This window comes from Malania oleifera, chromosome 13 (assembly GCF_029873635.1).
Source record: "Malania oleifera isolate guangnan ecotype guangnan chromosome 13, ASM2987363v1, whole genome shotgun sequence".
Lineage (NCBI taxonomy): Eukaryota > Viridiplantae > Streptophyta > Magnoliopsida > Santalales > Ximeniaceae > Malania > Malania oleifera.
The window spans coordinates 13,004,961-13,029,190 of record NC_080429.1 but is presented as its reverse complement, the minus strand read 5'-3'; the positions used below and the strand labels follow the sequence as shown (position 1 = coordinate 13,029,190).

Sequence of the window (24,230 nt, the reverse complement as noted above, 5' to 3'; positions counted from 1 at the left end):
AGAATCATCAACTTGAAGCATGTAATAACTAGGAGGCTTCATTGTGTAGGGTTTGAGGATCCAACAGGCCCCCAAGGTACAGTAAAGTATTTTGAGTTAGGTTGGAATGTCATTATATTGTTGTATGAGAGTATTCTAAGATTTTTGTTTGGGGCATATGTATGTACTTGTAAACCAATGATCAAAACCCTAAAACAGTTACCATTGACGATAAAGTGGAGATCTTATAAAGTTTTCATAAACGTAGGGACACTATCAAACCATGAAAATCATTATATTCTTATTTTTTTCCTATTTTTCTTTCAATTTGCTACACGTGGGTATGATTCCTTCCTTTAACAATTGGACAAAAGTTTCATCAATCAAAACCGACATGGTATACACATAATTTAACTTTAAATAAAATTATATTTTAATGATCATGAAAACAAATAATTATGCCAAGCTGAGGCACATACTTTACACAACCCATTTCATGTATGTATGACCCATTTCATCCTTTCAGCTACTGGATGCTAATTAATTATCCTCTTGTTTGTTGAACTTATAGTTTTCTAACCTCAAATAAAATAATTACATTTATCCTTGTTGATATTAACATTGAACAAATAAATGAAATAAGAGCCTTGATCAATGACACGCATTCTTTGTCTACCCTAACCACAAGTTTGGCACGTAGGAATGAAACAGAATCGAATTTATCACTTCATTTTGCCATATTTTCCATTCATATTTTATTCCATTCGTTTCCTACTCTTGTTCATCCGCAAACGAAACATGACATGAACTTAATAGATCATAAGACAAATGACTCAAGTTGTTCGTAAGCTATTTCGTGATCGGCTCTATAATAGATATCGTTCGGGGTTGTTCATTAAGACAAATGAGTCAAACTTGAGTTTAAATTTTGAGCTCAAAAACTAAACAAACTGAGCTTGAGCTAGACAATACTTGATCGCTAAGCTCGCGTCTAACTAGTTCGCAACTTAAATTGTTTTACTTAAATAATATGATTGCCTGATAGCCAAAGTGCATGGTTTGCTAATAATGATTCGACTTGGTAAGCCACTCCTCAGCTTCGGATCATCTTAGGCTGATGCAATAGAAATTTTAAAAACTCATGATCGCGTATATTCTCCAGCCGACGATCAATTCATTACTTCCAAAAAACTACAACTTGAGCAAATTTCAAATTACCAATAGTAATTAGAAATACACTAGAGTACAAATACTATTTGTAACTTTACAAATGGTAGGTCTGTTTACAAATGATGAGGGAAACTCTTTTTATACCCTCAAACTAAAAGTTTAAAAAAACTTTCCACCGATGTGGGACAAAAAAAACAACAAATCTCCACATTGATGATAAATTCAACAAATTTTTCAATCACAACCATTCTCTGGAGTTCCACAACATCGGTGTTTTCCAAAAGTATTCAAACTGGCAGGATATTAATTAAGTCCAAACAATGTTTGAATTTGATTGTTGTCACAATCTTAGTCAACACATTTGCAGGATTCTTAGCTGTAGCAATCTTCTTAAAAAGTATTTTGTCTTCATCAATTATGTGTCGCATAAAGTGAAATTGAACGTTAATGTACTTCGTTCGTGATGGAATACTTGGTTCTTTACCAAATGAATAACACTTTGGATATCAAAGAACACAATAATGTGTTTATAAACAACTCCCAAATTTTTAAGTAAATCCTCCAACCAAATAGCTTCCTTTACAACATCTGAAGCTGCCATATACTCTACTTCTGTCGTAAACAAAACAATAGTAAACTGTAAGGTAGACCTCCAACTCAGTAGACCATTAACAAATGTAAATACATATCCAGTAGTTGATCGACATTTATCCAGATCATCTGCAAAATCAGAATTCACATATCCAACAACATGTTGATCAATAGTATTCTTTTTCTTAAATACTATACCAAAATCAATAGCATTCATAATGTATCGTAAAATCCATTTCACAGCTTGCTAATGTCCTTTACCCGAATCATGCATATACCTGCTCACCATACTAACAGCTTGTGAAATATCAATTCTTGTACAAACCATTGCATACATTATGAAATTAGGATAGCTTCCCAAGAGGGGGGTGAATTGGATTTTTAAACTTATATTCTTTTTAATACTTTGTTTTATATCAACAATCACAACAAGTAAACACAAACTCAAGTCAACCACAACCAATCAACAAAAATAATCAATATCTAAATCTTTGTATCAATAGCCCTATATCAAAGTGTAAAGCATGTTGGATTTATGTAAGCCCTATGTTATTCCAAACTCACACTTTTTCTTTGTGTTTAGTTTTTAAACAAATTTTCAAATTAATAAGTTTATGATGATCAACCAACGTAGTCCCTTTCGGTTTCCGAAATCAATGCTAATAAAGCCAAAACGAATTATCCTCCGGTCTATTTAACAACCATACACTCAGAATTTAACAATTTAAAGCATACACGCAGGTTGTAAGTTTTGCTGAAAAATAAAGAGTAAGGAAGAGAGAGAGACACAAAACTTTTACGAGGTTCGACTTATACCCAGCCTACGTCATCGCCTTTGGCAAACCACCAAAGGATTCACTAGTTTAGCTCCGTTGATGGGTGGAACAATACCGATTACAACCACTCCTTCCTTTAGGCTAGAGCTTGCCTCTCCAAACAATATTCCTCGTTCAGTCCAACGATTCTACAACCTTGAATCGTTTATAAACAAGAACCAATATAGAGAAAAGTTTGTGTACAAAAGACACTCTCACAACAGAGTAGATTAGTACAACATTCAGCACAAGAGTACTTCAAAATAAATCAAATATAAAAGGATTGAAACTCAATACTGAATTTAGATTGCCAAATATCTTCCAAGTATTGAAAGATTCAGACTTTGAAAGCTTTACTTCAGAGTTTGTATCAGCAGTAACTCAGTAGTTGAAGTTGGATGAACATAAGAGAGTTTGACAGCTTTTTAGAGAACTTTGATTACTGGATATTTCTTGGTGTAAAAATTCTTTGAAGTTTGGGGATATTTATAGATATTTAAAAGTAATTTCTTACCCCCCAAGTTTCCTTGAAGTAATCCTCAAGTTTTTCAAAATAGTAGTGCCCAAAAAAACCCATTTAAAAAATCTTCCTATTGGAATTTTTTAAACAAACATTCGATTGGTAGTCGCCTAACATGACTGATTCTAAATTGAAAAGTTGGGTGTATATTGGAATTGAAATTAATGATTGTGTTGATAAGATTATGATAATGGAATTCTTATCCCTTTTTTGTTCTATTTTCAGGATGGATCTTAGGGATGAGGATGTAGGAGCTGAAGAAAGAGATGATTCGGAGACTTCCTATGAAGAGGATATTGATACCTCTACGATGCTGCGGGGTATAGCCTGACAGGTCAGGGTAGAAATGATGAAGGATACTAGAGGGAAGAACTGTCTAGTAGTAGATCAGGGTTGTAGCATCAAGGAGTTTATGAGATTGAATCCTCCTATGTTTGGGGGAGGACCTGATCTAGTGACGGCATAAAACTGGGTTCAGCAGATAGAGGAGATACTGGAAGTACTTGACTGCATGAACGAGCAAAAGGTTCATAATGCTGCATTTAAAATGGCTGAGGATGTAAAACACTGGCGGCTTTTTATGAAGCTACTAAAGGAACAGAAGTTAGTGAAGATAGCACTGATGTGTGATCGATTCAAGGAGCTATTCTTTGATAAGTATTTTCCTTTATCTATCAGAGATGAAAAGATTAAGGAATTCACTAACCTGACATAGAGGACTATGACTGTGGGGGAATATGCGATTAAGTTTGTTGAATTGTCGTTTTTTACTCCGTTCCTGATCTCGAACGAGACGAGAAAAGTTAGAAAGTTTGAAAAAGGCCTAAGATGAAGACTTTATGAGCTTGTAGTAAGGTTCCAAGTTTAGAACTTCTTTAACTTGGTGGATAAGGCTTCAGTGCTGGAAAACAGCATCCAGGGCGGTACAGAGCCGTCAGAGCAGAAGAAGAGGCCTACACCTTCTAGTTTTCAGACAGAGGGTAGTCAGGGATTGTGGAAGAGAGAGAAGAATATTGTGGGCTCGAGGTAGGAGACGGCAGATTGGGGTCATTCTTGTTACCAGGATAATCTGTCTTACTCCGTATGTTAGAAATGTAATAAGAGGCATAGGGGTGAATGTTGGACCGACACTTCTAATTGCCATAGGTGCGGTAAATCGGGGCACATCAGAAGGAACTGTCAAGAATTGTTGCCTATTGCACCTGCACCTAGTGAGATTCAGGGAAATCAGCAAGTACCCCTAGGTGGTGATGGAATAGTACGTGTCTACATGATGGTCCTAGACGAGGTAGATAAAGCCAAGAGGGCAGGTATGAATTTATGTTTAAGATAATGATGATTTTATTTAATTATAGATGATGCAAAAGTATATTTGGTGATATATATTGAACTGTATGGATATAATGAGTTAGTAAATTGTAGAAATATGAAAATGAATGATTAACGAAATTTCGAGGACAAAATTTTCTAAAAAAGGGGAGAATGTAAAGACCTGAAAAATTATAATGATTAACTAGTTAGGAAGATAATAAATGGAATAGATATATAAAGAATAAGGAAAAAGGGGGGAATTTTGAAAGGAAAACAGCAGACCTCATCGACGAATTTCCTGTCTTTGTCGACGAAGAGATCCTGAGTGAGCAAATTTCAGATTTTAAGTTTCGCCAACGAACACACCCTCTCGTCGACAAACCCGATCTTCTCATCGACGAAATCACGTGGCAACATCGTGTATAAAAGATCCAAGGAAGCTTCTTTGTGAAGAAATTCATTTCTCCTTCGATTTTCTCTCTCTAGAATGGTTTCCTTTTCCTTCTCTCTTCAAACCCGTCCTGAATTCAGCTTGAATCTACAAACGGAAACCGCTATGGTGTTGTAGGGGAGATTCTCTACACATCTAGCTAAGCAGATTTTTAAACTAAGCTTTTCGAGAAACACTTCAAAGTTGAGGTAAGGGTTATGATTCTTTGTTTTTAGAGGTTTAAATGTTTATTTTAGGTTTATAGGTTGAGAAAATGCTAAAATAGTAGGTTATTTGAGGTTTATTTGATTAAACTAGGGTTTTTTTATCTAGGATTTGGGTGAGCGTCATAGGCATCATTTTGGGGTTCCTGTTAGCGTAAGGAGAATATATTAAATCAGGATTTTTATGAAATTAACCGATAAAAATGAAAAATTTATGTATATATGTATATGATTTTCATGTGAGTTCCGGAAAGCAAATCGTTTAAATGGAAAATTTCTAAGCCTAGGGTTGTGTTACTAGTTATATTTACGAAAAAGGAAAGATAAAATGATGGATTTTCTGGTTAATTGTGTAAGAAATTAAATGTATATTTTTAGTGTATTAATGATGATTATGGTTGGCTTATTTTTAGTAAAAGTATGATCATATGTTGTTAAATTGTGTGGCATGAGTAAAAGGAAATTTTTGTGCTGAAAAATGATATATATATGAGATGCAGGAAATACAGGAAATGTATTGATAATAAAAAAGGGATATGGTTTATTATACATGTGTTTGGGAATGTTAAATGACAATGTATGGTTTGAGAACTCTGGTAAACTGGAAACTGGTAAGCTGGAAAATGGGCACAGTACTGTTGCAGATATATTTTGTAAAGCTAGTCAACCCACACGTCTTAGATAGAGTGTGGAGATGGGATGGTCGATTGTGCTGGGTAGGGTAGTGTCCCCCTGGAGTTTAGACCAGTGTGGGAGCATCCAATCGGACCTACAGACAATAGAATGTGATTGATTTAGCTTTGGTAGGCCAACCAGAGTTAAGTCCAGCCTTTGAGTTGCACAACTCGTCATGGGACGGAAGCATGACTACGATCTTCGATAGGTATAAAGATTCTAAATGCATAATTGTTATTTTAACCATGGTTAATATGGAAAATGACAGATATGAGAACAATGGATATGGAAATTGGCAAATGGAAATGATATGGACAAGAATGATATGGAAACAGATTATAAGAAATATGGAATATAAATATGAATGTAATGAATGATACGAAAATAATAGATATAGAGTAAAGAAAGAAATGCATTATATATGGTATTATTACATGTATTTGGGGCGGGGTATACTTTTCGCCCGAGGGCTTGTTGAGAAAGGTGAGTTACTAAGTAAGGTAAGTTCTTTAATATGCTTTAGATGTGACCATAGGTTGCTTAAAATATCAGAGCAAATAGATGCTACTTGTATGAGCGGGTAATCACCCTAATCCTTGGGAACTCTCATTGAGAAAATATCTTATATGTGTTTGAGTAGGAACAAAGAATGGTTTTATAATTATGGTTTCATGTGAAAATAATAAATATTTATGTATATTGTGCACAAATCTCATGTTGGTCACACACTATTTTAATGTATTCCATCCTTACTGAGATGTGTCTCACTCGATAGTTAAATTTCATCTTTTTAGGACCTCCACGAGATCGAACTTAGAGAACTCGGGGTTGTGTAGCATTTTTGTAGAGAGAGAGAGAGAGAGAGAGAGAGAGAGAGAGAGAGGGTATAAACTTTGATTATATTTTTGGGTTGTAATATGTTTATGTTTTTAGAGATGTATATGGATGTTTGTGAATACTGGATGTTGGGTTATGTTTTGAGATGTATATAGGAATAGAAACTTTGGTACATTTTATTGAGGATATGCTGTTATTTCCGCTGCATAATTGATATAGAGTCAGGTATTATGATATCACATATAGGTGAGATATATTGGAGATATATTTCGTATAACACTCTGGACCCTAGTTTCGGGTTCGGGGCATTACAGGGTGAGGACATAAAAAGTAGAATTGGTTTTGAGATACATAAAATTGAAGAAGAATAATCTTAGAAAAATAAAAAAAATGTTTGCGATTTGTGAAATATAATTTTTTTTATTTTATTTCATAGATTTCAACCAAATATTCATTTTTTTAAAGATTGAATCAATTATATAAAATTTACTACTTTCACTTAGAAGTTCCAAATTTGTCTCTTAAATTTAAAATTTATATATATGTAAATCTTGTTAAAAGAATATATAAATTTATATGGTAGTTTTTCTAAAATCACACACTTTTATATATATATATATATATATATATATATATATATTTATTTATTTATATATAATTTTTTTAATAATTTAATTAGATATAAAATATAAAAAAATGTTATTAGCACTAAAAGAATAACATCTGATTTCCATCATTCTTTTGCTATACAATAAAATGATAAGAAATAAAGTAAAAATTATGAAAACCAAAAAAATTAAAATCTAAAAACTACAAACGTGTTTGGTTTATATCTCTCAAAATAAATAAAGTAAAAATTTTGATTAAACAAATGCTTTTGTGTTGTTGTTGTTGTTGTTTTTTTTTCTTTTTTTTTATTTGAATCAAATAACAAATGATGCTTTCCATTTTTGATTTTTTTTTTTAACATCCTAAACTACTTGCTAGCTATCTATAATATTCTCTTCTAATTGATACTTGACTAGTTACAACATACCTTTTCAAAGACTCAATTTACTTAGCATCCTAAATTACTCGCTAGATGTTGATGCGGGCTTGCCCGTTAAAGTTGATAGCTCTTTAATACCAAATAACTCCTAAACTTGTCATTTTATTGTATAATGAACAGAAGAATAAAAATTGGATGTTATTTTTTTAGCGCTAATAACATTTTTTATATTTTATACATCTAATTAAATTTTATATATATATATATATATATATATATATAATGAACACACACACACACACACATATATATATATATATATATATGTATGTGTGTGTGTGTGTGTGTGTGTGTTCATATACTCTTGAGAACATATATCTCAAGTCTAATATTTAAATGTGTATGAATTTAGAAAAACTACAATATAAATTTATATATTATTTTAATACGATTTACACACACACACACACACACACACACACACATATATATATATATATATATATTAAATTTAAGAATGGAACTTCTAAGTGAAAGTAGTAAATTTTATATAATTGATTCAATCTTTAAAAAATGAATATTTTGGTTGAAATCTATAAAAAAAAATTATATTTCATAAATGGCAAACATTTTTTTTTCTAAGATTATTCTTCTTTAATTTTACATGTCTCAAAACCAATTCTACTTTTCAGGTCCTCGTCCTATTCAAATCTATCCATCAAACCTAAATAATTCTTATTGATTTTGATCACATACTTAATGCTTTAACTATTAGCACATCAAAAAAATTAATTTCATACCTCAATTTTACAATGTTCCTCCCCATAAATTAGGAATCATCAATTTTGATACCACTTATTATATATATATATATATATATATATATATATGTAAGTACTCATTTTTACTGTAATTTTTAAAAAATATAATATAAGCTCAAAAGGAAAATTATTAACAAAAAAAAAAAGACATCTATGGAAGAGAAGGAAAATTGATGGATGGATTGAGATCCCAACGCACGGAGAAGGGCCTTTCTTCCGCTTCTTTCTCCTGGGTTCAAATACTTTGCTGTGACACAGACCTGCAATGAGTTTTTTCCTGATTTATCTTTATTTTTTTAAATATATATTAAATAATATATTTTTTGGGAAAATAATTTTCGGAATGACTTTGAAGTAACGAGATTTGCCACGTCTCATTTCTGGAATTATTTTCCCAAAAAAAATTTTATTTAATATATTTTTTTAAAAAAATAAATCAGGAATTAAATTCTTCTACGTAGTAAATTCTTCTGTGTAATAAATCAGAAAATAAATTCTTTTATGGCGGCGATGAATCAGAATCAAATTATAATTAATTATTACATTAAATGACTTAGAATATTTATATAATATAAAACTTTTGTGATAGCTTTTTAAATACTTAACATTTTATCAAACTATAATTTTAAAAATAACTTAGTTATTATATTATGAAATAAAATATGATGGTAAAAAAAAGTTTGAACTTAAAATGAGAATGAAAGATCATCTATCATTTGTAATAAATTATCTGATTCAATAATCATAAATTCGTTGTTTAATTAAGTTTAATATGAGTTATAATTTCTTTATCTAATAATTTGCCTAAACTGTTCTTGTAATTTTTGAAAGGCCAGAGGAGGCGAGATAGGAAAAAAAAAATGAAACGAAATTGGAATGTGCGGATCAGACCGAAACAGGAGTCATTTAAAAAAAAATAAAAAATAAATATTATTTAAAACTATTAACTACTACTAATTAGTCATTACTATAATTAATTTTGCTCCTTGAAGCAGTCAGGTTGTGGGGTGACTGCCTATAAAGGCCTCGACGTCTTCAGCGTCGAGTCCATTGATGACTTCTGATTGAACAGGCTAGTGGAACAAGACAATGAAAACAAAAGCAAACGAACAAATAAAAAAATTACATAGAAGAATTTATTATCTATTTGTTACTCATGTTAGATTCATCACTGCCATGAAAGAATTTATTTCCCGATTTATTACGCAAAAAAATTTATTACGAAGAAGAATTTTTTCCTGATTTATGATATTTTTTTAAAAATATATTAAATAATATCTTTTTTAGGAAAATAATTCCCGGAATAACACGTGGCAAATCTCGCTGCAATAAAAGAATTTATTTCCCGATTTATTACGTACAAGAATTTATTTCCTAATTTATCATTTTAAAAAAATATATATTAAATAATATTTTTTTTTTGGAAAATAATTCCTAGAATGACACTTGACAAATCTCGCTAGAATAAAAGAAATTATTTCTCAATTTATTATGCAAAAGAATTTATTATGCAGAAAAAATTATTTCCCAATTTATCATTTATAAAAAAAATATATTAAATAATATCTTTTTTTGAAAAATAATTTTCGAAATGATATGTGTCAAATCTCGCTATCATAAAAGAATTTATTTTCCAATTTATTACGCAGAAAAATTTATTTCTCAATTTATCATTTTTTTAAAAAAAGATATTAAATAATATCTTTTTTGGGAAAATAATTCCCGGAATGACACGTGGCAAATCTCGCTACCATAAAAAAATTTATTTCCCAATTTATTACGTAGAATAATTTATTTCCCGATTTATCATTTTAAAAAATATATATTAAATAATATCTTTTTTGGAAAAATAATTCCTGGATTGATACGTGACAAATCTCGCTACCATAAAAGAATTTATTTCCCGATTTATTACGTAGAAAAATTTATTATGTAGAAAAATTTATTTCCCGATTTATCATTTAAAAAAAAATATTAAATAGTTTCTTTTTTGGGAAAATAATTCCCGGAATGATATGTGTCAAATTTCGTTATCATAAAAGAATTTATTTTTTGATTTATTACGCCGAGGAATTTATTTCCCGATTTATCGTTTTTTTTAAATATATTAAATACTTTTTTTTTTGGGAAAATAATTTTCGGAATGACACATGGCAAATCTCGCTACCATAAAGAATTTATTTTCCAATTTATTACGTAGAAAATTTATTTTTCGATTTATCATTTTAAAAAAATATATTAAATAATATCTTTTTTGAAAAAATAATTTCCAGAATGACACGTGGCAAATCTCGCTACCATAAAAGAATTTATCTTCCGATTTATTATGCATAAGTACTTATTAAGTAAAAGAATTTATTTCCCTATTTATCATGTTTTTAAAAAAATATATTAAATAATATCTTTTTTGGAAAAATAATTTCCGGAATGATACGTGGCAAATCTCAATACTTGAAGTTGCGAGATTTCGTCAGATTCATTCCGGGAATTATTTTCCTCAAAAAAGTATTATTTAATATATATATATATATATATATATTAAAAAGGATAAATCGGGAAAAAAACTCGACATGCAATAGCTAGCAAGTGCTCTCGAGGCAAATCAATATATACCCCTAGGGTGTGGTTTAGGTGATAGTGTAGGCTGCGGGAGTGCCTCTCATGAGGTCAGGTGTTCAAATTCTCCTGGACTCATTTTCGCCCCTGAACTCCTAAATTTACCCTTCCTTTGGAGTTGTGGGATCAACTTCAAGGGGCGCAGGATTAGTCACATAGATCGTAAAACGGACACGTGGATATCCGATGCGTAATCCAAAATATATATATATAAGTAAGTAAAGCTACACACATTTCCAGGCGATATAATAGTCTGACAGCTCTTTAATTTTCGATACCTCGCTCTACGTTGGAGGTTGTATGCTCATTCTGACACGCCTAAGCCTATAGCTATCTAAGCTCCCAGTTAACTCTCATCCAACAAGGTTTGCTTGCCATACGTCAACACACGAATCATTTGGCCATTTAAATCTCATTGACCATCAAACAAGATTAGGTAAGTATAAAAATGAAAAAAAAAATTCCTAATCAAATTGTTATTTAATATTTTATTAAAAAATAAAATCAAAAATGGAAAATACTCAGGTTTTGTTGCTATGGTTCATACTGTTGCACAAATGTACCCATTACTATATTTCTACTCACGGTTTGAAAAAATAATTATTAAAAAAATACTTTTATGTGTCAATATTATTTTATATTAATAATTTTACAAAATTGTTATAATTAACTGTGCCTAAAAACTCATTTTTTTTTTTATATTGATGGTTTAATTAGACTTTTTGATTTTATATGAGCATTATTATAACTACTCAACTTATTAACTTCGTTTATCATTTATTTTTGTAATTAACACAAGAATGGACTTTAGAGCTATATTTAGAAGTTTCTAGAAAATTTGAGGTAAGGATGACCTTTGTTTCTCAATATTAAAAGGCAAGATAAATATAAAATTACAAAAACAAATTTAAATCAATCCTATGTATGGTAGACCTTAATGGGGTCTACGAAAAACAATACTTTCTACCACGTTATCTGAAAGGTATCCTTTAGATGGATAGATGGGGTCTCGTTTCCGTTCGTCATTAGTTTAACTCTAGAGTTTGGTTTTGATCTTGGTTGTTTTTATGGTTTTATTTCCTTTGTTAGTTATGTTCAATTTTGTTTGTCCTAATTTTAGTTAATTTATTTTAACTTGTAATTACAGTATTTATTTATAAAAAAGTGAGAGTATATTAATAAATAAATAGAGACGCCACCCTCTTTTAGTATTAGAAATATATACATTTTTTATTTTAGTACAATATTTGCTTTCTATTTTTTTCAATTCTATATATACCCTTATAATCCTTGTATTAAACACAATAATCAATAGTAAAAAATTATTCTTTTCCGATTCTAACATGGTATCAGAGCCTACGGTTCCTTAACCCAATTTTCTTTGCGGCCGCCCGTTGGTTTTTTTTTTTTTTTTTTTTAATTTTAAGGCCGCCTCTCTCTTAGCTCTTCTTCTCCGGCGTTCATCTTTCTCGGCTCATCTCTTGGTTCGCGGCTCAGTATCGTAGTCTCTCAGTTTTCAATTTTCCGTCGCTGTCTTTGCCGATCGCTCATCTCTATCAGTTCGTCGACAGTGCTCGACCATGTCAGTTCCCTCATCACTGTATCTCTCTCAGATCTCTCAGGCTCTGGTGTTCGTCTCCGATGTCCATCATCGTCGCCTCTCTCAGTTCTCCGAAGATTGATCGCCCGCCGACTCTCTCGTCTCACTCCCAGTGCTCACAGCATCTCTCGGTTGCCTTTCTCCGGTGTCTCTCTACTGCATTTATCGGCACTCTGCTCCGACTCTCTCTTGTTGTCATCCTCTCCGGCCCCCTCTTCTCGACTGTCTTCTGCGCTGAACGAGTTTGATGTTGACTTCGTTTTCCATGATTCGAACATTGACTTTGGTGTCTTTGGATTTCCGCTGAAGACAGGTGCTTCTCAGGGACCCATTATTGGCGTAGGAGGATTGGTCTGCGTCGGCGCCAGCCTCGCCGAAGCCCAGAGGCTTGTTGATGCTGCAGCTCTCTATATCCTTTTCACCAGCCGCCGCTGCAGCAGTAGCGTTAACAACAGTATCAGCTTGATCCGTCGCCGTTGTCGTCTTGTGCCTCTTGCTGCTTTCTCTCCCACATCTCTTCTTCTCCACTAGGATTTTCAGCAGAGTCATTGTTCTCGGAAGCTCCTTGATGTATTTAATAGCATCTCCCACCACAGATGCTCTGTCAGCCTGATTAATTGTTTTTGTTAAATTACATGCATTAATTGAATAACCAATATTCATTGGAGGTCGGATTGAAGAGATTAATTAATTAATTTGATATATATGATCAGTATATATTAATTCGTGGCCGGCATCGCAACACCCTACAGAAAAAACTGAAAATATTATCTTAACACAAAGGCAGTGGGGTTTTTTCACGCTGCCAGTTGATCCTCAGTTAAGAGCTCTCAATCTGCAGGCTGCAAGTATAATCTTTATCTGTTTTAGCTTGCCTTAGTGGTCTCAACACTGCGGCGGCACCTTCGACTTCTCTGGTTAAACTCGAAGATTATCAAATCGAAGCATCTAGTTTTTCAATGGTGGCACATACTGTCACTGGTTCTTCAAGCTCTTTTGAGATTTCTATTCTTGGTCTCACCAGCGAACAATGTCATTGATTCTTGGATCCTTTTTCACTCTTGAACACCAATTCTGTCAATTTTGCTGGTAATCTCGCCTCTTGTCATTCTACTTCTCTTTCTAATACTGAATGGATTGTTGATTCAGGTGCATCCGATCACATGACTTCCAATTTGTCTTCTCTTGATAATATTCAGCTTTTCAATCAGTCGTGCTTCATTAAGCTTCCAAATGGTGACATTGTTCCTGTAACTCATATGGGCACTATGTGATTTTCTCATAATTTCTCTCTTTCTAATGTTCTTTATGTGCTTTTATTTAAATTTAACTTATTATCCATCAGCAAACTTACCACTGATCTCAATTGTGTTACCATATTTTTTTCCCACCTTTTGTGTCTTTTAGGACCTATCAATGAGGAGGCTGATTGGAACGTGTGAAGTACAGGATGGGTTTTACCATTATAAACCCCACAACCCCCCTCCCCCCCGGCATCAGTTTTCCACTCTCAACGTGTTTCTGACACTACTCTTTGGCATCAACGTCTCGGTCATCCTTCCATTTCATGTATGCCAAAAATCTTAAATATTTCTCTCCTTCTTTGCCTTGTGATGTTTGTGCTAGAGCAAAGTACACTCGTTTACCTTTTTCCTTGAATACACATAAGAGCACATTTTGTATTAATCGAATTTATTGTGATATATGAGGTGGTTATCCTATCGCTTCATTCTCTGGTGCACATTACTTTTTAACAATTGTGGATGACTACTCACGGGCTACATGGGTCTATCTTATGCGCATGAAATCTAATACTTTCACTTGCCTTAAAAAATTTTGCGCCATGGTAAAAAATCATTTCAATTGTACTGTTAAGCATGTACGCACTGATAATGGTTGCGAATTTCTATTCACCCCACTTCAAACTTTTTTTCATGATCAAAACATTTTTCACGAGCGCACATGTGTGGATACACCACAACAAAATGGTGTTGTTGAACGTAAACATTGTCATCGTCATCTTCTTAATATGGCTCGGTGTTTACGTTTTCAAACCAATCTTCCCGTTTCCTTTTGTGGTGAATGCATTTTCACAGTCACCTATTTAATTAATCGCACTCCTTCACCTAGCCTTAATCATAAGTCCCCTTATGAACTTTTTTTTCAGAAACCCCCCTTGTATACACACTTGCGAGTGTTTGGGTGCTTTTTCTATGCCCAAACTACTCGCCAACATCACCATAACTTTCTCCTCGTACTCTTCGATGTGTTTTCTTAAGTTATCCTACTCATCATAAGGCTTATCGTGTCTACAATCTTGAAAACAAAAAAAATTTCATCTCCTGAGATGTCACTTTTGAAGAAAATGTTTTTCCCTATCATCTTATCTCTCCAACTTCTACATCTTCCCCAGTCCTTCCTCTTCCTATTCCTGATATACATCCTTCCCACACTTTTCCTTCTCCACCACCCACACCTAACCCTAGCACCTCATCTCTCTCTCCTTCTCCCTTGGTTCCCTCCCCGACACCCCCACCCTCACCCCCCCCCCACCCCCTCCACCCACCTCTTCATGGCCCAAACGAGTTGTCACACATCCCTCTCACTTAGGGTTAGTTTAGTTAATGAAAACAACTTCAATTTTAAATTTAAAAAAAATTAAAAATGTTAGCTTATTTTTTCTGTTTTTTAAGATTTGTATCAAAAAGGTAAAAAATAAAGAATTTGTTTAGTTGTGTGCAAGGGTTTCAAGGTGCACAAGAGTTTCCATTTTTATTTTTTAATTTCAAAATAATACAAAAACACAACTTTTTTTTTTTTTTGGGTAAAATAGGGTGGCACTTCCATTTATTTATTAATAAACCCCCACTTTTGGCAAAGGAATACCGTGGTTAAAAGTTAAAACCAACCAACCAAACTAGAACAAACAAAATTAAACATAATTAACAAAGGAGATAAAAACATAAAAACAACCAAAAAAAAAAAAAAACGAAATACACCAAACGAAACTCTAGAGATGAACTAATGACGAACGGAAACAAGACCCCACCTATCCATCTGAAGGATTTACTTTCAGGTTTAAGATATGGTTAGAAGATGTTGATTCTTGTAGATTACACTGGTGCCCCAGAATAGAAGACTTCTCCACACTCCGATCTGCACGTCTTGATCAACTTCTTCCTTTCTTGCTTTACATCTTCGATTCAGAGGCACAGTAAAAACATGAATCAACCTGATTAAAATACCTTTAATAGCCGATTTTGCTAGTGGAACCAATTTGCCATTTTTATTTTTCCAAGTACGAGAGCGTTGGAAAGAATCCCCAATGCCCACTTAACCCTGAGCCAAACTCTGAAGCCACCGCCTCTAAAGAAGATATGGATGTTTTTCTTACTTCTCTGAACGCGCAATTCACAAGCCGAAGCCATCGAATTCTTTTGGTTTTGAATTCTCGCATCCTACAGCCAAGCATCTAAACCGGTAGATTTGATTCTTTCAATTGTCCATATAGGTACCATGTTTGTGTATGCCGCGCGCACATGTTTCAATTTTTGTGTGGTGTGTGTGGTGTGTTTTGTGTGTTTTTTCTCTCTCTCTATCTCTCGCTCTCTCTCTCTCTCTCGCTCGCGCTCTCTCTCGCTCTCTCACTCTCACTCTCTCTCTTTTTTTACTTTCCTTTTCTTTCCCACCTTTCGGTGCGGTTCGGTTTTGGCCAAAACCGAAAACCGAACCTAATTTGTTAGTTTTGGGATTTTTGAACCGAAACTAAAGCCGAACTGAAAATATGCTCCAATTGAAAACCAAAAATGTGGCGGTTCGGTTGTGATTTTTCGGTTCTAAATCGATTTTTTTTACAATAAAAAAAAACTTTTTCTCAACTTTGAACTCTGAAAGTGAGGCAGAGCCGGACGAGGGACGGCCGGGAGTGAAGACTAGGGACGGCCGGACGGGACCACGGGAGCCGAGAGGGAGGCAGAGCCGGATGAGTGAGTCTTGGCTGGAGTGACGATGGACGCACGACAGAACTAAGTCACAGAGAGCTATACATGGCTTGCATCACCATGATGAAAGAAGGAGGGATGAGGGAGGCAACGCTGGTTGCTGCGCCCGCACGGCGAAGCAGAGTGTATACTGTAGATTCGTGTAGCGGAGATTATAGATTACTCGTGAGTCGTGACTTGTGAGGAACAAAAAAAAAAAAAAAAAAAAGCCGAATAGAGTTGAGGAAGTGAGGAACCGAGGCGGGCGACGGTCGAGGCTTTTGGGAAGGAGAGGAGGAGGTGGGAGGTGTAAATTGGGAACTGGGATTGCTTTAGGAACTGGGATTGGGGGAACTAGGACTGGGAAGGGGTGAAGCCCGAAGTAAAAGTTAAACTTAAATTAAAACCCTATATATATATATATATATATATATATATATATATATATATAATTCGATTTTTCGATTTTCGGTTCAGTTCTACATAAAAACCAAAATCGACGCCGAAACCAATTTTTTTTATTTTTGTAAATCGAAATGGAAACCGAAATCCGAAAAATCGAACCGTTTATGATTTCGGTCCTGTTTCGGTCTGATTTTCGGTTTTTTTAGGTAATTTTTATGCACCCCTAGTGGGAGGTGATTCTTCAATACGTCTATATAGGTACCATGTGTGTGTGTGTGTGTGTCAATTTTTGTGTGGCGGTTGTGTATTCAGATCAGAGAGATATAGAGAAGAGATCTATAGACTCTATCTCGCTTCTACTTCTCTCTGTTGGACTCTTCAAATCAACGTTCTTATAGTATATATATAGGGATATTGTATATAATTATTTAGGCTTATAGAATCTTACACTTACATGTAATGAGAATTATCTATATTTATAATAAAAAAAATTAAGCCCCCTAAAATATTTTATTACAAAACGTGATGAATCTATTTTTAGAATAGAACATTGTCCTTCTTTGATCTCTCTTGTTTGTAAAATGTAGGGGATTTCTTTGTAGCAAGTTGAGCTTTAATTGGTTTCATTTATTTTGTTGGTGCCTATTGTCTACAAGTTGGTCATGTAAAAGGATATAAATGACAATGACATCGTGCACGCTAGAAATTTGCGACCCTAAGTTTTGTTCCTATATTTATTTTTTTTCTAAAAAAAAACAGCAACACAAACTTGTTTATTTAAATATATGTTGGCACTATTCTTTGGGTATCCTTGATGCATAAAAGCGTTAAATTCTTCTATTAATTGGTCTCCACAAAAACAAGGAATGGATGGGTTTCTAAGTTTGCCCATGAACCACACGATTTTGATTTTTCTTTTTTTTTTCTTGCATAATTAAATAGTACAGGTACTTGGTGTTGATCAAGTAGTTACATTCAACTTATTAAAAGAAAATGACATAAAATTGAATGCTACTTATCTTCTTAATTGCGGTAACAGGTATTTTAAATGAATTTGACCTAGTAATGATCATATAGAACTCCGGTATGTTTCCAGTAGAAAGGATGTGTTTCTATTTATAGAGTTAAAAAATTATTCTAACTTTTTAAGCTTGCGACATGTGCCACTATCACAGCCCTTGCCACAGGTTTGATAGGTAGAAATAGAATGAAAATCAAACAAAAATGATCACATCCTCTATTCAATTTTTTTTCCGTTCTCAATAATAATCCTTCCTTCCATTCCACACACCCAACACATCATTTAAGGGGCCCGGAGCTGGCAGCAGGTAGGTGGCAGAAAAGAAGCTGTACGGGGGCGGCCAATGGACGGCGTTGTAATAAAACAAATTTAAAAAAAAAAAGATAGATGTCATAATATTCCAAAATGCCCCAAGGATGTTTTAAATTAATTATCAATCACTATTATAACAATAATAAACACTTCCTATTATTTTTTGTGTAATATTCTTGTGTAATTTAAAAAAAATATTTTTTGTGACTTAAAAAAATTAAAACAGTCAGAAGAAAAACATATTCCTTGCATTTTAATTTATTTTTATAAATATATAGGTCCATAGATAAAAACTTATCATTTTTTAACTAAATTATTGTATCTTAGTTGTTAAGTGCTTTAATACTATAAAATTACTTTTTATTTTTTAGAGAACCATCCAAACAAATCTGAAGCTAGTGTAGACAAAGCAGTCCTATTTACTTCTTGAATGTAATTCATGTGGTGGTGACCGATATAACCCAAATAATGATATATAAATGAAAGGTTTATCATTAAATTAAACTAATTAGGGCTTGTTTAATGGTGCAATGCATACTTACAGTAAATAATCACAAAAAAAAAAAATGTTACTACTTTATTTTTTTAGTTTTCTAATGTATTATTGAAAGAAAATCTTTTTTTATTTTTTTATAATTTTCCTATCCAAATGGTAAAATAACAAAATAATTTTTTGCTCTTCAAAACCTAAAAGGAAAATTAATTCAATTACTATTTTTCATAACTAAAAACACCCTTAATTATCCTAAAATCACAAGACTACCCAATTTGGTTTGAACTTGAAAATATTAGAAAAGGAACAGAAAAATAGGGATAAGGTGGGAGGTGATTAGCGGGGGTGGTTTTCTGTTTGGTAATCAAATGAGAGGGAAAGAAATAAAAAATATATCAAATCAATGAACAAAAAATTATTTTTACAACATCCTTACCATTTTTTGATTTTTCTTGATTTTTAATTATATTAAATAATTTTTTTATTTTAAATAATATTTGATAGAGAGAAAAAATATAAAATACAAAATGAATTTTTTTATTATTATTTTTTGTTTCTTTTTCTAAATAAAATTCTTGATCCAAACTAAACCGGAAAAGGGTTAACTGCTTTCCATTTTTTGAAATTTAATCATGCAACAAAGTCATGTAAGTCCAACTTAATATCAATATCAAACCATTCCTTCTTCCATCATTGTCATTGTATAATGCCTGCATGAACTTGCATATTAATTTTGTCCACAAAGAAGTCTGCTCTAAGATCACATGGTTTGATTAATTGACTTGGTAATTCAAAATTGATATCACTTCATTGTTGGGCAGATATCGTACAGTCACATAATTTCGTAAAATATTCGTTTTCTATGTTTGAAGAGATCTTGAATTTGGAGGTATATTAAATTTAGAAAAGATATAATATAAAATTATATCAAAATTTATCCAAATTCACTTAAATCCAAATTTACAACTAAAGATAACCCACCTCTCATCTCTCATATACACTCCTAATTAATGTTTAAACCTGAAATTTTAAACTCTAATTGTTGGAAACGATATCCATATAATATTATATTTCTTTTGTTTGATCAAATTATATGTACTTTTGATATAAATTATTTTAAAAGTATTGCATCGTGTTTGCTTTTATTTATTGGGGGACCTCATTGGTCATTGGTCATGGCTGTGAAAGGTTGCAGCATACTTGTAGATTTTATTCCTTTTGGTACAACCTACATTCAGAAATGATTTAATGGACAATAGAAAAGTAGTTCTGTGTACTAACAACCTATCCAAACACTATAATTTATTTTACAACAAACAAAAATCATTTTATTTTTATTTTTTATTTTTTTTTATATCGCCGGGGAAGACTCGAACCCGGGAGGCGCAAAGGCTGACCTCGTGAGAGGCACTCCTAGAGGACGGCCTTACCACCTGAAAGAGATACAGAAATATCTCATATTATGAAAAATCAAAAAAGATAAAAACCAAATGGAATGGAATAAGGGGAAAAAAATCATTTATTAATGATTACTAAAAGTATTAGTTTATTTATTAATAGAGATAATAAAAATATTAGCTCAATTAGTATTAAGGCGTTGAGATATCAATTACAAAATTATAACGAAGTTTTATGGAACAATTTATTGGAGAAACATAAAACTAACTTGACTATATTTTGGCATTAAATTGCTAGATGATATCTATAAAAATTACCACTTTATGCTATCCGCATAGTCCAATTTATTGAATATTTGAGGTATAAAAAGGATGATGTTAAAGTAAATGAAATTTGTGCTTTTTACTTGAATTATGTAGTTAGTGTCAACTAGCAGTTAAGAAAATATTATTTCAATTACTATTACCAATTAAAAAAATTAAAAGTCTTGTTCGTATGATGAAATGATTTAGAGAAAAAAAAAATAGATGAGACGTGAATCAAAGACTATGAAATCAATGATAAATTCGATTGATTCCACAGGATAATTCTATTTTTTTTGTCAAAACATTAAGGCGTGGATTATATCATGCTGGGTGGCAATACATACAGTTTAAACTTTTGGTCCAAACAATATTTTTCTTATTTTTCTTTCTTTTCCTTTTTCCAAACAAATTTTTTGCTCCAAACATTGTAAAACTGGAAAAGAAAACGAAGTCATATAAGTAAAACTTAATACCAAACCATTTTTCTTCCATCATTGTGCCTTATGCAAAATTTCCATTCCAACTTTCCCATGTGGGCAAGGCAAGTCCTCAACAGCTCGTCACTACTGACCATTCCTGCCTCCAGTTTGGAACAAGTAGATAGACGACATCCATTAAAGCCTCTAATCATCTCATGCTAAAGCAGATTTTCGCAGCAGCATAATTGAGCCATTATTCTCAACTTAATTATGACATGTCAGTACTGATTCAAACTTGATATACCACAGAATCACACAAGTTCCATGCCATCGTTATCAAGTGATCTTTCCTATAAAACCGACATTTGCTCCATTTTCCACCCTGAAAGTAGATTAATAAGAGAACTGCTCCCCCGTGACTTTGTCAATCTTACTTGCACATAGCTGCCCGAGTGACCACAGGGGGCCTTTGCCCCCAATCTATAAATTGGGTCCCAGACTTGGTGCAATACACTAATAAGACATAAACCTAGCGACGAGGTGAAAATATGGCTTTAAAACATTTTAATCAGAAGGATCTTGTTCCTTTCCAACCCTCCTCCTCCTCAAGCCTACCCATTCTCTTTGTGATTTATGAAGAACTTCTACTGAAGAGGTATTCATACTCACTTCCACCGGGGCCAACAACGCCCCTAAGTTGCCTGTCATATGGAAACATCCACCAAATGGAAATATGCCTCACGTTACTTGAGTTAACTTAGCCAAATTGTCACGTCCGCTCAATGTCATTGCGCCTCGGTGGCCAACATCCTCATTGTCCGGATCATCTTCCAACTGCGGCAATGGAAATTTTGACGACCCATATCGTGTATTTATCAGTTCGATACATTGTGAATGCAGTTCCAGTTAACAGCCCAGAACTCAATCACTTGTCACTTGGATTTGCAAGCGAATGCACTAAACAATTATGGAAGCCTTAAGGACAATTTTGTCGGCACTGAGTTGTTCATCTCCTAAAGCTTAGAGTCTCAAATCAAGTTGAGGGAGAAGAAGTGTGGAGATGGTGGAGTTTTGGGTAAAATGGAGGAAACATTGAATGTTGGGAAACAATTTTCTTCTAACTGCTTTTTTTTTCAATATTTTAGGCAATGTTATGTTCTCACGGGATTTGGTAGATTTACAGGGGAGGGGCATGGGTGCGGAGACGCAAGAACTCATTACAAGAATTCTAGAGTTGATTTCGTCGCCAAATATATCAGATTTTTATCCCATCGTAGGCCGATGGGATGTTCTAGGCATACGAAAGAAGACCCATGAGACCTTTAGGAGAGTGTTTACAATTTGGGATGACATTATTACAGAAAGAAGAGAACAGACTAAAGATTCAAGACCAGGAGATTTTTTGGACTCTTTGCTTCATATCGGATTCAACAACGATCAGATCAATCAATTTTTCTTGGTACTCTCTCTCTGTCTATGTTTGTGTCTGTGTACATGCTCGTACATACGCAAGGGTGTGCATATACATGTCTACATGCATATGTGTGTGCATGTTAGTTGTACTTGTGCTAGGCTTGATGCACATTTTTTGCCACAATATAACAATTTAAATATTTAATCCAATCATAGTTTGATTGGATTAAACTATGATTGTTATATTGTTGACTCAAAAAATGCATATATCACCAAAAAAGTTGGGGAATAATTAACTATTTGTGTGTCAATATCCTACATAGTTTGATTTTAACTCCTAGTTGTCTAATTTGGTCATAAATTGTTTGAAAGGGAAACAAAATTATATTAGCTCAGTTTAAACTTATAGGTTGAGTGGTTGCTTACAAATAAACATATTCTTTGATGTACAGGAACTGTTTATTGGTGGAAGTGAAACTACTAGTGAGACAACTGCATGGGCAATGGCAGAGCTAATAAAAAATCAAGAATCCATGCAAAAACTTTGCAAAGAGCTCGCAAATGAGATTGGTGGGGACATTGTGAGGGATTCTCATTTACCAAACCTGCCTTATCTACAAGCTTGTCTCAAAGAGACAATGAGATTGCACCCAGTTGTGCCCTTAATCTTACCTCACCAAGCCTTGGAAACTTGCGAGGTCATGGGTTATAATGTGCCCAAGGACTCTCAGGTGCTTGTGAATGTGTGGGCGATAGGTCGAGATCCCAAGCATTGGAAGGATCCCTTGAGCTTCAAGCCAGAGAGATTTTTAAATTCAAGTTTGGATTACAAAGGAAATGATTTTGAATTGTTACCTTTTAGTGCAGGAAGAAGAATCTGCCCAGGTTTGCCCCTAGCTGCAAGGAAAATTCCTTTATTTGTTGCAACGTTGGTGCACTCGTTCGATTGGCATCTTCCAGGAAACATGGATGCGGCCAAACTTGACATGAGTGAGAAGGTCTCTACAGTATTGCGTAGGGAACAACCTTTACATCTTATTCCTACTGTAAGGAAATAGATCGAAGGCATGGAAGTCAACTAATTTCCAAGATTAAATAAAGACCAAGGTCGAAGCTAGGACTAGTGCATTATTAATGCATGGTTGGTTGATCAAGTTCTCTCATGAGTCTGTAACAATTAATCGTTGATATATGTTGTCTATCAAATAATAAATAAATATATGATCATTTGCTACTACCTATAATCATAAGAATTCTTTAAATTGGTAACTTGCATGAAGAAAAACTAAGAATTGAATCAGAACCGAGTCTAAGTTGTAGCCCTTGGAGATTAGAGAAGAATATAAAAGGGGATGGAAATAAAAAGAAATAAGGAGCAAATAAGCAATCATATTAGTGCCTTGCAAATTAAAGATACAAAGTAAAGGAGATTCCAGAGAAAGAAACAAAACAAAAAAGAAAGAAATTGGTGGAAAGCTATAACAAATCTCTAAAGCAAGGGGAATAAAGATAACTTGTGTTATTGATATAATAAATTTGACAAAAGCGCCAGCTTTTACATCATCTAAGCAAGGTCTTAAATTTTGATTTCGACTCAAATTTTGAAACTCCAAAAGTACGGAAATTTTGATTGAAATTTAGATTTCGATGTCAATTTCGATTTCGACTTGAAAAAATAACGAAAATTAGTAATAAAGTATGAAATTTTTTGTGAAACTTTAGAAATGGTTAACAAACATAATAATATAAGTTTTAAAACTAATATATTACAAATTAAATACAACTATGTTTTGTATGAGGTGGAAAAATTATAAAATAGTACATGTATCAAACATTTTGTAAGATAATGTACATTAAACATATTTAGTTAATACAAATGAAATTAATAAATCATTTAAATATTATTT

General features: G+C 33.0%; 1 protein-coding gene across 1 annotated transcript in view; it reads left to right on the top strand.

Moving 5' to 3' along the window:
- Positions 1-23,560, top strand: part of LOC131145491 ((S)-N-methylcoclaurine 3'-hydroxylase isozyme 1-like) — a 28,751-nt gene extending 5,191 nt beyond the window's left edge. The window contains exon 2 of the mRNA XM_058094593.1: positions 22,776-23,560. Within this exon, the coding sequence (XP_057950576.1) occupies positions 22,776-23,381 (606 nt within the window). The 3' untranslated portion in view covers positions 23,382-23,560. The remainder of the gene's footprint in view (positions 1-22,775) is intronic.
- Positions 23,561-24,230: the final 670 nt, after the last annotated feature.